Source organism: Heptranchias perlo, chromosome 2, assembly GCF_035084215.1.
Source record: "Heptranchias perlo isolate sHepPer1 chromosome 2, sHepPer1.hap1, whole genome shotgun sequence".
Lineage (NCBI taxonomy): Eukaryota > Metazoa > Chordata > Chondrichthyes > Hexanchiformes > Hexanchidae > Heptranchias > Heptranchias perlo.
The window spans coordinates 38,072,387-38,086,101 of record NC_090326.1 but is presented as its reverse complement, the minus strand read 5'-3'; the positions used below and the strand labels follow the sequence as shown (position 1 = coordinate 38,086,101).

The following is a 13,715-nucleotide window of genomic DNA, read 5'->3' as shown; positions in this document are numbered from 1 at the left end:
AGGAGAAATATATTCCTCTAAAAAGCAAGAACTAGCCAATAATGAAACACCATGGACGAATAAAGAGATAAGGCTAAAATTGAAACTAAAGAAAAAAGCATTCTCTAAGTACATAGACAGTAAAGGAGAGGATGATAAAAGGGACTACGGAGAGGTTAGGAAAGCAAAGAGGAACGATGAGATTAAATTATCACAGAATATAAAAAGAAATAGTAAAGTATTCTACATGCACATCAATATCAAAAGAAAAATCAGAATAGGGATATGGCCACGAAGGGGTGCACAAAATAAACTCACAGGTAATGACAGCAAAATGGCAGAAATATCGAATAGTTGCTTTGCCTCCGTATTTACCAGGGCGACTAACAAGGTGGGCATGACATTGGAAAAGAGATCAAAAAAGATATTAAAACATTTAAGATAGAAAGGGGAGAGATAATGAACTAATCAAACTCAGGGAGGATAAGACCCCTGATCCGGATGGATTGTATCCGTGAATATTAAAAAGTTAGGCAGGAGCTGGCAGAGGTACTATTACATATATGTAAAAATTCACTAGAAAAGGGCATCTTGCCAGAGGACTGGCGAACAACTAATGTTATTCCTATATTTAAAAAGGGAGATAGAACAAATCCAGGGAACTATAGACCAGTTAGCTTAACATTGGTGGTAGGAAGGATAATAGAATCTTTACTCAAAGATGTACTAGAAAGGCATCTAGAGAACGAAAATACAATAAAGAATAGTCAGCATGGGTTTCAGAAGGGAAAGTCATGCTTGACCAACCTTATTGAATTCTTTGAAGAAGTAACAGAAAGAGTAGACAGTGTAATGCAGTAGATGTAATATATTTGGGTTTTCAAAATTCCTTCGATAAGGTGTTATTGTCGACTCATTGCTACGGTCAGAGCATGTGGAGTCAGGGGACAGGTAGCAGAATGGATAGCAAGTTGGCCTCAAAACAGAAAATAGAGCGTAGGGGTTAAGGGTAGCTACTCAGACTGGCAAAAGTTGGGAAGTGGTGTTCCACAGGGATCAGTGCTGAGACCATTGTTGTTCACAATTTACATTAACAATTTGGATTCGGGAATCAGAAGTACAATTTCAAAATTTGTGGATGACACCAAATTGGTGGGGTGTGGTTAATACAAAGGAAGAATGCGTCGAAATGCAAGAGGACATTAATAAACTAACAGAATGGACGTTTAATTAACAAATTAATTTCAAAGTAGACAAGTGAGGTGGTGCATTTTGGTAGGAAGAATAAGGAGGCCACATACTGCTTGGATAATAAGAGTCTAAAAGGGATAGAGGAGCAAAGGGATCTAGGGGTCCAGATTCACAAATCACTAATAGTAGTGACGCAGTTTAATAAAGTGATTAAAAAAGGCAAATCAAGCACTGGGGTTCATTTCTAGAGGGACAGAATTGAAAAGCAAAGAGGTCATGTTAAACTTGTATAGAACCTTCATTGGACCACACTCTGATTACTGTGCACAGTTCTGGTCTCCATATTCTAGAAAGGGTATAGATACATTGGAGAGGGTGCAAAAAAGATTCACAAGGATGATACCAGAACTGAGAGGATATATTTATCAGGAAATGCTGAACAGGCTGGAGCTTTTTTCTGTAGAAAAGAGAAGGCTGAGGAGTGACCTGATAGAGGTCTTTAGGATAACAAAAGGGTTTGATAGGGTAGATATAGAGAAAATGTTTCCACTTGTGGGGAGTCCAAAACTAGAGGTCATAAATATAAAATAGTCACTAATAAATCCAATAGGGAATTCAGGAGAAACTTCCTTCCCCAAAAAGTGGTAAGAATGTGGAACGCGCTACCATAAGGAGTAGCTGAGGCAAATAGCATAGATGCATTTAAGGGGAAGCTGGATAAACACTGGAGAGAAAGGAATAGAAGGGTATCCTGATAGGGTTAGATGCAGCAGAGAGGGAGGAGGCTCTCTTGTGGAGCATTAACGCCAGCACAGACCAGTTGGGCTGAATGGCCTGTTTCAGTGCTGTCGTTCCGATGTAACTCAATATATACCTGTTGCAAACTGAAACCGTAATAGAGCTTTTTAATCACTACCTCACATTCTGTTTGAAACTGCAGTATGAAGGATATTTTGAAATCCCAGTTTGGTCTTTTTTTGAGGGCTTTGAACATAATATAATCTGTAGAATTCTTGAGTGCTTTTGTGGAAGAGGGTTAGGAGTCCAGCATAGAAGTAGCCAGGCATACAATGACATCATCATGTTTGAGGTAAAACGCTTGCAGAAAGTACAACTACAAATCTATAATCGTGAGCTTTAGACCAACCACAGCTCTTCAAGGAACACTCATTTTGAAATATTTGGAGCAGCGGAAGAGACAAGGCTACGGGAAGAGAGCAAGGCATTGGGGTTAGTTTTGAATTGCTCTAGCAAAGAGCTGGCACAGACACAATTGGGTTGATTTTTGGATGGCCGAGTGGGTGCGTTCGTGGTGGGGTGGGGGGGGGCTGCTAAAATTCGGGATTCCCGGGGCGGGTCCGGAGCCTGGCTCCAACCCGTCCACTTCCGGGTTCCCCAATGACGTGCTTAGATCCCACTTAAACCAATTAATTAGATAGTTCAGGTCGTTTGCAGACCAATTGGGAGGATATTTTAGGAGGGGTGAGATTTTCATCTCAACTGAGCGTGTTTCCCGTACTGGGGGAAACACTCCCAGTTGAAACAGATGTGTTGCTGCCACCAGCCTGTGGGATCTGCAAAGATCCATTTGACAGGTGTGGGGGGAGACCCTTACTCATTGCAGGAGGACACTCTGTCACCTTGGACAAAGTTTGGCTTGCACCACCCTCCTCCTAACACTAAAATTCACAAACTTGGAACCTCAACTCTGGTGTGCAGACACATTTACCTACCTTACGGACCCCCTCAAACGTACACCTTGCGGATGTGGGCCGCCATAGCTGCAGTCTTGACCTTATCGGAGGACGAACAGCATCACCAGCCTCGCCGGCCAAGCCGTCCACCTGTGACACGTGGAGCTCCACAACACAGTGCTTTAACACATTCACCTGCACAGCAGGAGGGAGGGCAACGGCAGAGAGAGATGCGTCGCAGAAGGCACTACCCTCGCCACAGGGTCTACAGACCGAGGCTCAGCTTCCTGGAACTCTATGAGGAACAGTGCACACGGAGGCTCAGAGTCACTCGACATGTAGTCGTGGACTCTGCAGCCTCCTTGATGCCGAGCTGCTCCCGGCTGGCCCGAGCACCATCTTCTTACCTATCGCTGTCAAAGTCACCAATGCTCTCAACAACTTCTCCTCCGAATCTTTCCAGGGTGCCAACTGGGACATCGCCGTGTCTCTCTGCTTTCTGCACAAAAGAGCCCTGCAAATACACCTACACCCACTCTGCAGTGACACAATGGGTGGTATCAGGTGTGGGTCTTCATGGTGATCCTCAGGAAAGGGAATTATTGCACAAACCAGACAAGATTTGCAAAGACGTGGCAGTAGTGGTGATAACAAATTTTAATGTGCTTGGCAAAACAAACAAAACTACATGAAAAACATGACATTCCATCATACACCCTTGTGCATTCCCTTTGTGCTCACAAAACCTTAGCCGTACGTTTATGGGAACCCCTACGTGGTGCTACCCCTGTGGCTTCAGCAGAGGTAGTGGCAGGTTGCTCTTGTCCATGCCCTGACTGATGAGATGCTTTGCGAGGACGCCCTTTGGGTTTTGGTGCCCGTGAGGGCCCCTCCAAAGACTGCTGCGCCTGCATCTGTGCAGGGGCAGTCTCGGCTACCTGGAGAGGAAGCAGCATTATGTGTACTGGTTGAGAGGGGGGCAACGGGTGAGTTGTGGGAGCGCTTTGAGTGGCGTCCCCACTTCCATGTCCCCTTTCGCCACCATCCCTCTCCTGGGCCTTCTGGCATCTCTTCTCCTATCAAGGCAAAACACAGCGAGGTGTGATTGAGTGATGGTTGTATAGTGACCCGCTGCATGTGTGAGTGTGGGCGGGGTAACTGTGAGGTAGATGCATGGGAGGGTGCATGTGAGACATAGTCATGAGATTGTATGAGGATTGGGTTGCGTGGTAGTGTTCGAATGGGAACTGGGCCGGTGAGTAAGTGCTGGCAGGGTGAGGATGATGGTTGAGGTGATGTGAGGAGTGATGCGTGGGCGTTGTGGTAGTGCAGAAGGTGTTTGGTGGTGGAGGTGATGTGGAAATCGGAGTGTGGGAGAATACGTAAGTATACTCATTTTGGCTGACCTGGTTAGGTCATTAAAGCGCTTCCTGCACTGGACTCAGGTTCGGGAGCGGTTACTGTTTCTGCTGCTGCTGACCTCCTCTGCCACCTCCAGCCAGACCTTCTTGGTGGCAGAGGCAGGCCACTTCCTCCCGTCCATTGGGAATAACGTTTCCCTCCTCCTCCTCCTGACCCCATCGAGCAGCATCTGGATTGAGGAGCCTGAGAACCTTGGAGCAGCCTTGCCTCTGGGCTGCTCCATGCTGCCAATTTGGTTGTTTGCTGCAGGAGGAGCATTGGAGGACTGTCTCTTTAAATAGGGCTCCTCCAGCTGACAGCGTGTGATGCGGGTGCGCAGTGCGCCCGCTGCGCAGGTCTGGAACGGGAAACCCAGAAGCACCCACGCGCCCAGTCGACACCCCGGTGCCACCCACCTCCCTCCTAATATCGGGCCCAATGTCCTCCAGTGTTGTAAACGTCTATGGTTCTGTTGCATGCTTTCCAGTCTGCGCACCTGCTTGTTTGTAGCTTCTAGGCTGATTGTGGAATTATTTTATGTAGTTCTATAGATTAGAATTTGTGTTGATCTTGCAAGAAGACCAAGTTTCTAAATGACTAGAAAATCTGTTTTAGTGAAATTGTTTGAGGGATAAATATTGGCCAGAACACTGGGAAATCACCCCCGCTCTTTGTCAAATAGTGCCAAGGGATCTTTTATGTCCACCTGAGAAGGCAGACGGGACCTCAGTTTAACATCTCATCTGGAACACAGCACCTCTCACACTGCAGCACTCCTTCAGTACTGCAGTGAATTGTCAGGTTGGATTATGTGCTCAAGTCTCTGGAGTGTGGCTCGAACCCATAACCTTCTGACTGAGACGAAAGTGCTATCACTGAGCCAAGGCTGATACTAGTATTGTGCTTGATCATCGAGTAGCAACACTTCCCATGTTGACTCTGAGAAAATTAATGCACAGTTATGGCATTTATGATACGATAATGCCAATTTTTAGAGTTTTACGAATGAAATCTGCATAAGATGGGAATGTTTTGCAAGGTGACCGGAAAAAAGTAGAACTCTGAACTGCTGGATTTTGTGACTTGGAATTTTTTATGTTTAGCATTGTAATTGACATTTACCAAATTTCTTTAAAGGTATTCTTCCTCCTCACTATGAATCTCACTCTGCTGTGGTGACATTTCGGAAAGAACAGTACCAGGACTTGTTGCAAGCATTGCAGGTTATCCGGTTTGTTCAAGATTCCACCCAACAGGTTTGGGTTTACCTCCGAATGTACCAATTAGAGTCTGGAACACTGCCACGTTGTCCATCTCAGTCGCTGGTCAGTCGTGTTCACATTCTTTATTTTAAATAACATTTGTTTTTTGAAGTCAATTTTTGAAGGAAATAAAAATCGGGAGAGATGGAAAACGGGCTGCCGATTCGCAATCACCCATTTTACACTATCGCACAAAGTCAAAATCTACCTCTCTGGGTGCAGTATGCTTGTTTTATAGAAGGCAAATGAAGTGTTACTGTTTGAATGATCTACATGTTACTTGTAAGAAAGCCAGTACTGTAATATCCAAATATTACCCTGAGGCAGCACAGCTTCCTTTCCCAAATGGATTTCTGGGGAAGTCCCGAATAATTTTGGATGCTGTGGACACAGTCACTGATCTTACCCTGCGTTCTGGCATCAGAAACCTTAAATGGGGAAACAATTTAAAAAGCACTGATCTTGTTAAAATTAAAATGACCGTTATTCAGATTTCCTCCAAAGATAAAAGCAAGCTGTGTAGTTTAATTTCCAATTGTGGGCATCGTTTTTTAAACAATCTAAAATTAATCACATTTATCAGTTTCTGTTTTCATAAACTGAAAATTTGTAACTGCAATTTCCATTTGATCAATGACTTTAAGTAGCGTAGTGTCAAGGTAATTCATGGCTTTATTACAAATACTGGCTATTGCAGTATTGCAAAATATATAATTTGTTCCTGCTATGTTCAACTATGCGGTGTGATATAGAGAAATCCGTCATTTGGCCACCAATATTTTCTAGCTTGCCCAAGTAACTAGACAATGGGCATTTGATTTACTAAATACTCAATATGTTTGGTCCTGTTCACTTTGTTTCACAATGTAGCATAATTTACCTTAATCTGTTATTGAAGGGTGTGCAAGTGTAATGGTTAATGGTACTGGACTAGCAACCCAGAAGCCTTGAGTTCATATATTACCGTTGCAGGTTGTAAAATTGAATTCAATAAATCAGCTAATTTGTCAGCTAGCATCAGAAAACTGCAGAATCTTTACTAAACCTCCAACTGATGCACTAATGTCCTTCAGTACAGGAAACCTGCCATCCTTACCTGGTCTACCTACGTGATTCTTGTGACTTGTAATGCTCTGTAAAGTGGCCTAACAAGCCACTCTGCTGTAAAAGCAGTTGCTATGAAGTAGGGTCCACCACCTTCTCAGGACAGCTCGGGGCAGGTGTAATAAATGTGGCCTTGCCAGCTTCATCTACATCCTGAGAGCAAATAAATAAAGAAATACTTACTATTGTTGTGATATCCTGATTCTCCAGCTGTTTTTTTTTAATGTCATTAGTAAACTTGTTCTTTATCTCAGGAACCAGAGGATGAAGTGTTTATTGCAATAGCTGAAGCAATGGAGGAGATGGTGGAAAATGATGTTGATGCCTATTGGCTAGTCAAATGCTTTGTGAACCAATTCAGTAATAAATACGGAGATTCAGTGCCTCACTTGGTAAGTGACGTGCTAAACGATATAAATGTTAATGTGTCTGGCAGAGAATTACATTAATCCATAAAGCGAGCAGCAGTGATTAGGAGTGGTAATTGATTAAATCCATATTTCATTTTGAACATTCCCATACCCTTTATTCTGTTCCAGTCTCGCTACTAAAAGCAGGGGAGAGTTTATGGTATAGTATTGTCTGTTGGTAAACACTGCCTTGTTATCTGAATAACTGATACCTGTGTTAACTTTTAGTTCCCCGCTTACTTTGCTCCGATTGTGAATGTGGCATTATAACTTATAGATCTACCAGAGTTACACTGTTCTTTCTTGTGCCACTGGGCAGGAGACTTCCCCAGTGTGATGGTATGGCAGTCAATGTGCGCTGTTAGCTCCTTGTCTGACTGAAACTGACATTCTCCAGCCAATAATCAAGGCGTGACACTGATCAGTACTGCCATTATACCAGTGTAATCCAAACTTTTTGGGTCAACAACCAACATGCGGTCAATAAGCATTAGTTCTGTGAGCCCATAATACTAGCCGTACATCTTGGCTTCCAAATCTCAGAACGCCACGATTACTACCTCTGTCCGTAGGTGCCACATCATCCATTGTATGTATGTGCAAAGGTGGCAGTGATGGTGTTTCCTGATTTTAAGAAGGATGGTTTGTAGCAAGTATATTTTGCCCAGCAGAAGTGTGGTCCATCAATTGCAATGAGTCAAAGAGTATGGACTTGTGCTGTGCTAAGTATAAAAGATGAAGTCTCTTTGCTACCAACCTCCTTTACAGGTTTAAATTGAGTCTAATTAGCTAAATTCATTAATATGTTGTAATATTAAATTAATTTTTCCAATACAAGATTTGATGTGTAATGGCTCCTTTGAGATCCCTTTGATTGATGTCATTGCAGTTTGCTCACTTCACTGTTTCATTCAGCAAATGGGTTACATACATGGAAAACTCTTACTAATCTTTATTTTAAATGGTGTTTTGAAGAGAAATAATAAATTGAGCAACAGTCACACTACTTCTCCTTAATATTTTCACCTTTAACCTTGCTGTGAAATAATTAATGATTGAAAATTTGCATTTGTCTTTTATCATCTGAGTAGCCGAAGAGCCTTGAACATTACCTAAATCTGGAAGACAGCAAACTCCTCACCCACCTCAAGACTTGCTCGGCCATGAGTAAACTCCCCTATGACTTGTGGTTCAGGCATTGCTTTGCAGGCTGTTTACCTGAATCTAGCCTTCAAAGGTAGGCATTCTGTTGCATTAGTGATTGCAGTGTATAATAATTTATAATAAGAATGAATATGTACATTACATCATCAGTATACAGGTGGATTTTTTGGTGCAATGGTGATGTGCACCAATGATACCGTGATCTGTTTGTACGCGAGTCTTTATCCAGCTCACGAGGATATCCATTAATGTAATGCCCATTGTCATCCTGTTCCTGAAAGACAGGCTTGCATTCATAAAGGAACAGACAAGCTTGCACTCACAAACAAAGAGATTACTTTTTGAAGTGCAGTCAGTGTTGTCAAATATGGCAGCCACGTTGTGCATAGGAAGATCCCACAAACAGCCATAAGATGAATGACCAGTTAATCTGGTTTTGGTGGTGATGGTTGAAGGAGTACTGTTGACCGGGACTCTGCCCTTATTCAAGAGGTGTCAGACCAATCTTTTAATGTCCACCTGAACAGGCAGATGGGTTCTCATTTTAATGTCTTATTTGAAAGAAGGCACCTCTGACAATCCAGCACACTCTCAATACTGTACTGAAGCGTCAGTTTAGATTACATGTTAAAGTCCTGGCATGGGGTTTGAACCCACAACCTCTGGGGTGGGTTTGAGTGATAGTTTTCTGGTAGTGCTCTTAATTTGATGTTTATTAGTAAATGATGTGAAGCTTGTTCTTTGTCTTGTGAACAGTTAGAATCATAGAATGGTTACAGCACAGAAGGAGGCCTTTCGGCCCATCGAGCCCATGCCAGCTCTTTGTAAGAGCAATCCAGTTACTCCCATTTCCCCGCTCTTTCCCCGTAGCCTTGCATATTTTTTCCCTTCAAGTATTTATCCAATTCCTTTTTAAAAGCCACGATTGAATCTACTTCCACCACCCTTTCAGGCAGCGCATTCCAGATCATAACTACTTGCTGCACAAAAAAGTTTCTCCTCATGTCACTTTTGGTTTTTTTTGCCTATCATCTTAAATCTATGTCCTCTGGTTCTCGACCATTCCACCAATGGGAACAGTTTCTCTTCCTTTATCTAAATCCTTCATGATTTTGAACACTTCTACCAAATCTCCTCTTAGCTTTCTCTACTGTAAGGAGAACAACCCCAGTTTCTCCAGTCTAGCCACGTAACTGAAGTCCCTCATCTCTGGTACCATTCTAGTAAATCTTTTCTGCATTGTCTCTAAGGCCTTCACAGCCTTCCTAAAGTGTGGTTCCCAGAATTGGACACAATACCCCAGCTGTGGCCAAACCAGTGATTTATAAAGGTTCAACATAACATCCTTGCTTTTGTACTCTATGCCTCTATTTATAAAGCCCAGGAACCCGTATGCTTTTTTAACCGCTTTCTCAACCTGTCCTGCCACCTTCAAAGATTTGTGCACATTTACCCCCAGGTCTCTCTGTTCCTGCACCCCCTTTAGAATTGTACCATTTCATTTATATTTCCTCTCCTCATTCTTCCTGCCAAAATGTATCATTTGGCACTTCTCTGCATTAAATTTCATCCGCCATGTGTCCGTCCATTCCACCAGCATGTCTATGTTCTCTTGAAGTCTATCACTATCCTCGCTGTTTACTACACTTCCAAGTTTTGTGTTATCTGCAAATTTTGAAATTGTGCCCGGTACACCCAAGTCCAAGCCATTAACATATATATCAAAGCATAACCTTAATCGGCTCCACCCCTCCTCTTACTACCCATTTACTATTTATATGCCTATAGAAGATTTTTGGATTCCCTTTTATGTTAGCTGCCAGTCTATTCTCATACTCCCTCTTTGCCCCTCTTATTTCCTTTTTCACTTCTCTGTACTTTCTATATTCAGCCTGATTCTCAATTGTATCATTAACCTGACATCTATCATACGCCCCTTTTTTCTGCTTCATCTTACTCTCTATCTCTTTCGTCATCCAGGGAGCTCTGGCTTTGGTTGCCTACCTTTCCCCCTCGTGGGAATGTATCCAGACTTTACTCAAACCATCTCCTCTTTAAAGGCGGCCTATTGCTCGATTACAGTTTCGTCTGCCAATCTTTGATTCCAATTCACATGGGCCAGATCCGTTCTCGACGCACTGAAATTGGCCCTCCTCCAATTAAGTATGTTTACTCTAGATTGCTCCTTTTCCTTTTCCATAACTAATCTTTTTTTTATTCGTTCATGGGATGTGGGCGTCAGTGGCAAGGCCGGCATTTATTGCCCATCCCTAATTGCCCTTGAGAAGGTGGTGGGTGGTGAGCCGCCTTCTTGAAGCGCTGCAGTCCGTGTGGTGAAGGTTCTCCCACAGTGCTGTTAGGAAGGGAGTTCCAGGATTTTGACCCAGCGACGATGAAGGAACGGCGATATATTTCCAAGTCGGGATGGTGTGTGACTTGGAGGGGAACGTGCAGGTGGTGTTGTTCGCATGTACCTGCTGCTCTTGTCCTTCGACGTGGTAGAGGTCGCGGGTTTGGGAGGTGCTGTCGAAGAAGTCTTGGCGAGTTGCTGCAGTCATCCTGTGGATGGTACACACTGCAGCCACTGTGCGCCGGTGGTGAGGGGCGTGAATGTTTAGGGTGGTGGATGGGGTGCCAGTCAAGCGGGCTGCTTTGTCCTGGATGGTGTTGAGCTTCTTGAGTGTTGTTGGAGCTGCACTCATCCAGGCAAGTGGAGAGTATTCCATCACACTCCTGACTTGTGCCTTATAGATGGTGGAAAGGCTTTGGGGGGGTCAGGAGGTGAGTTGCTCGCCGCAGAATACCCAGTCTCTGACCTGCTCTTGTAGCCACAGTATTTATTAGGCTGGTCCAGTTAAGTTTCTGGTCAATGGTGACCCCCCAGGATGTTGATGGTGGGGGATTTGGCGATGGTAATGCCGTTGAATGTCAAGCGGAGGTGGTTAGACTCTCTCTTGTTGGAGATGGTCATTGCCTGGCACTTGTCTGGCGCGAATGTTACTTGCCACTTATGAGCCCAAGCCTGGATGTTGTCCAGGTCTTGCTGCATGCGGGCTCGGACTGCTTCATTATTTGAGGGGTTGCGAATGGAACTGAACACTCTGCAATCATCCCCATTTCTGACCTTATGGTGGAGGGAAGGTCATTGATGAAGCAGCTGAAGATGGTTGGGCCTAGACACTGCCCTGAGGAACTCCTTCAGCAATGCGCTGGGGCTGAGATGATTGGCCTCCAACAACCACTACCATCTTCCTTTGTGCTAGGTATGATTCCAGCCACTGGAGAGTTTTCCCCCTGATTCCCATTGACTTCAATTTTACTAGGGCTCCTTGGTGCCACACTCGGTCAAATGCTGCCTTGATGTCAAGGGCAGTCACTCTCACCTCACCTCTGGAATTCAGCTCTTTTGTCCATGTTTGGACCAAGGCTGTAATGAGGTCTGGAGCCGAGTGGTCCTGACGGAACCCAAACTGAGCATCGGTGAGCAGGTTATTGGTGAGTAAGTGCCGCTTGATAGCACTGTCGACGACACCTTCCATCACTTTGCTGATGATTGAGAGTCGACTGATGGGGCGGTAATTGGCCAGATTGGATTTGTCCTGCTTTTTGTGGACAGGACATACCTGGGCAATTTTCCACATTGTCGGGTAGATTCCAGTGTTGTAGCTGTACTGGAACAGCTTGGCTAGAGGCGCGGCTAGTTCTGGAGCACAAGTCTTCAGCACTACAGCCGGGATGTTGTCGGGGCCCATAGCCTTTGCTGTATCCAGTGCACTCAGCCGTTTCTTGATATCACGTGGAGTGAATCAAATTGGCTGAAGGCTGGCTTCTGTGATGGTGAGGATATCGGGAGGAGACCTCATGACACTATGATCACTGATACTTGCTCCACTTGACCCACTTATTCCCCAGAACCAGATCCAGTAATGCTTCCTTCCTCATTAGGCTGGAAACATACTGATCAAGAAAGTTCTCCTGAACATACTTCAGAAATTCCTCCCCCTCTTTGCCCTTTACACTATTACTATCCTAGTCTATAGTAGGATAGTTGAAGTCCCCCATTATCACTGCACCTCTCTATAATTTCCCTGCAAATTTGCTCCTCTATATCCTTCCCACTATTTGGTGGCCTATAGAATACACCCAGTAGTGTAATGGCACCTCTATTGTTTCTTAACTCTAACCAAATAGATTCTGTCCTTAACCTCTCAAAGACGTTCTCTCCAGCACTGCAATATTCTCCTTAATATTGCCAACCCCCCCACTACTGTTTTTCCTTCCCTATCTTTCCTGAACACCTTGTATCCAAGAATATTTAGTACCCAATCCTGCCCTTTTTTGAGCTAGGTCTCCGTTATCGCCACAACATCATATTCCCATGTGGCTTTTTGCGCCTGTTGCTGGAATGACTGAATAAAAAGTGAGGCAGGAGGAACTTGTAGGTGATCATATAGGCTGGAAAATGGAAGAGGGGAGAGCAAAAGGGAAGGAAAGAAAGAAATAATTAGTATAGAAAAATTTTAAAAAGGAAGAGTTGCAGTGAAGGTAGAAAACTGCTTTTTTTGTTCTTGGGACAGACGATGCTGGCAAGGCCGAACGTGTTGCCCATATGTAGTTGCCCTGAAAATATTTTGGTGAATGGCCTTCTGAATCACTGCAGTTCCTGAGCTGATGGTGCTTCCACAAAGGTGTTCCAGGATTTTGACTCAGAGAACGATGAAAGAGGGGCAATGTATTATCAAGTGACTTGGAGGGGAACTTGGAGGTGATGGTGTTTCCATGATGTTGCTAGTCTTCTCCTGTATGGTGGTAGAGGACATGGGGCAAGGAGGTGCTGTCAAAGTAAGCTTGTCAAGTTGTTGCAGTGTGTCCTGTACATTGTACTTACTACATCCACAGGGGTGGACAGGATGATGTTGAGATCAGTTGATGGGGGCGAGGATGAAGCAGACTGGTCTGCCCTGGATGGTGATGACCTTCCTGAGTGACTGGTGCATTTCAGCGTTGCACTAGAATTGAAGAAAAATGTTGTGTGAATAAGTGCAGGTGTATAAAACTTGCATGCGTGTGGTCTATGTGGTCTGTGAGATAAAATCCACTATATATTGCTCCGTATATGAGTAGCAAACAGAAGTCCAAGGTCAATACATTTTAATAGGAAATTTAGGAAGTTATTTCAAGTAAAATTGAATTCAGATGAAAAATAAATCCGTTCTGAATGAAAGCAAGATCAAATTATTTCTATAGTTCTACTGTATTTCAGAAGCACAAAATTTAAAAAAAATTAATGTGGTTAATGAAAAAGAGAATTCTCCCACCAATTCCAACAAATCTTTACCTTAGCAAGAGGTTTGTAGAATAAATTTGATATAGAATTAATATCTCCCTAATTATGAACTGCCATATTTTTAGTGCATCAAATTTGGTTTAACTTTGGGATGCAGGTTAATTATTTTTTTTATCCTGGGGGCCAGACTAAAATTTGGGGAGTGGTTTGTACGTTATCTCCT

At 43.7% G+C, this 13,715-nt stretch overlaps 1 protein-coding gene across 2 annotated transcripts in view; it reads left to right on the top strand.

Annotated features, from left to right (window-relative positions):
- tbc1d7 (TBC1 domain family, member 7) overlaps positions 1–13,715 on the top strand; it is a 47,455-nt gene that overhangs the window by 26,260 nt on the left and 7,480 nt on the right. For both annotated transcript variants that reach the window (XM_068001742.1, XM_068001741.1), the window contains exons 5-7: positions 5,403–5,590; positions 6,886–7,023; positions 8,133–8,278. In XM_068001742.1, the coding sequence (XP_067857843.1) occupies positions 5,403–5,590; positions 6,886–7,023; positions 8,133–8,278 (472 nt within the window). The remainder of the gene's footprint in view (positions 1–5,402; positions 5,591–6,885; positions 7,024–8,132; positions 8,279–13,715) is intronic.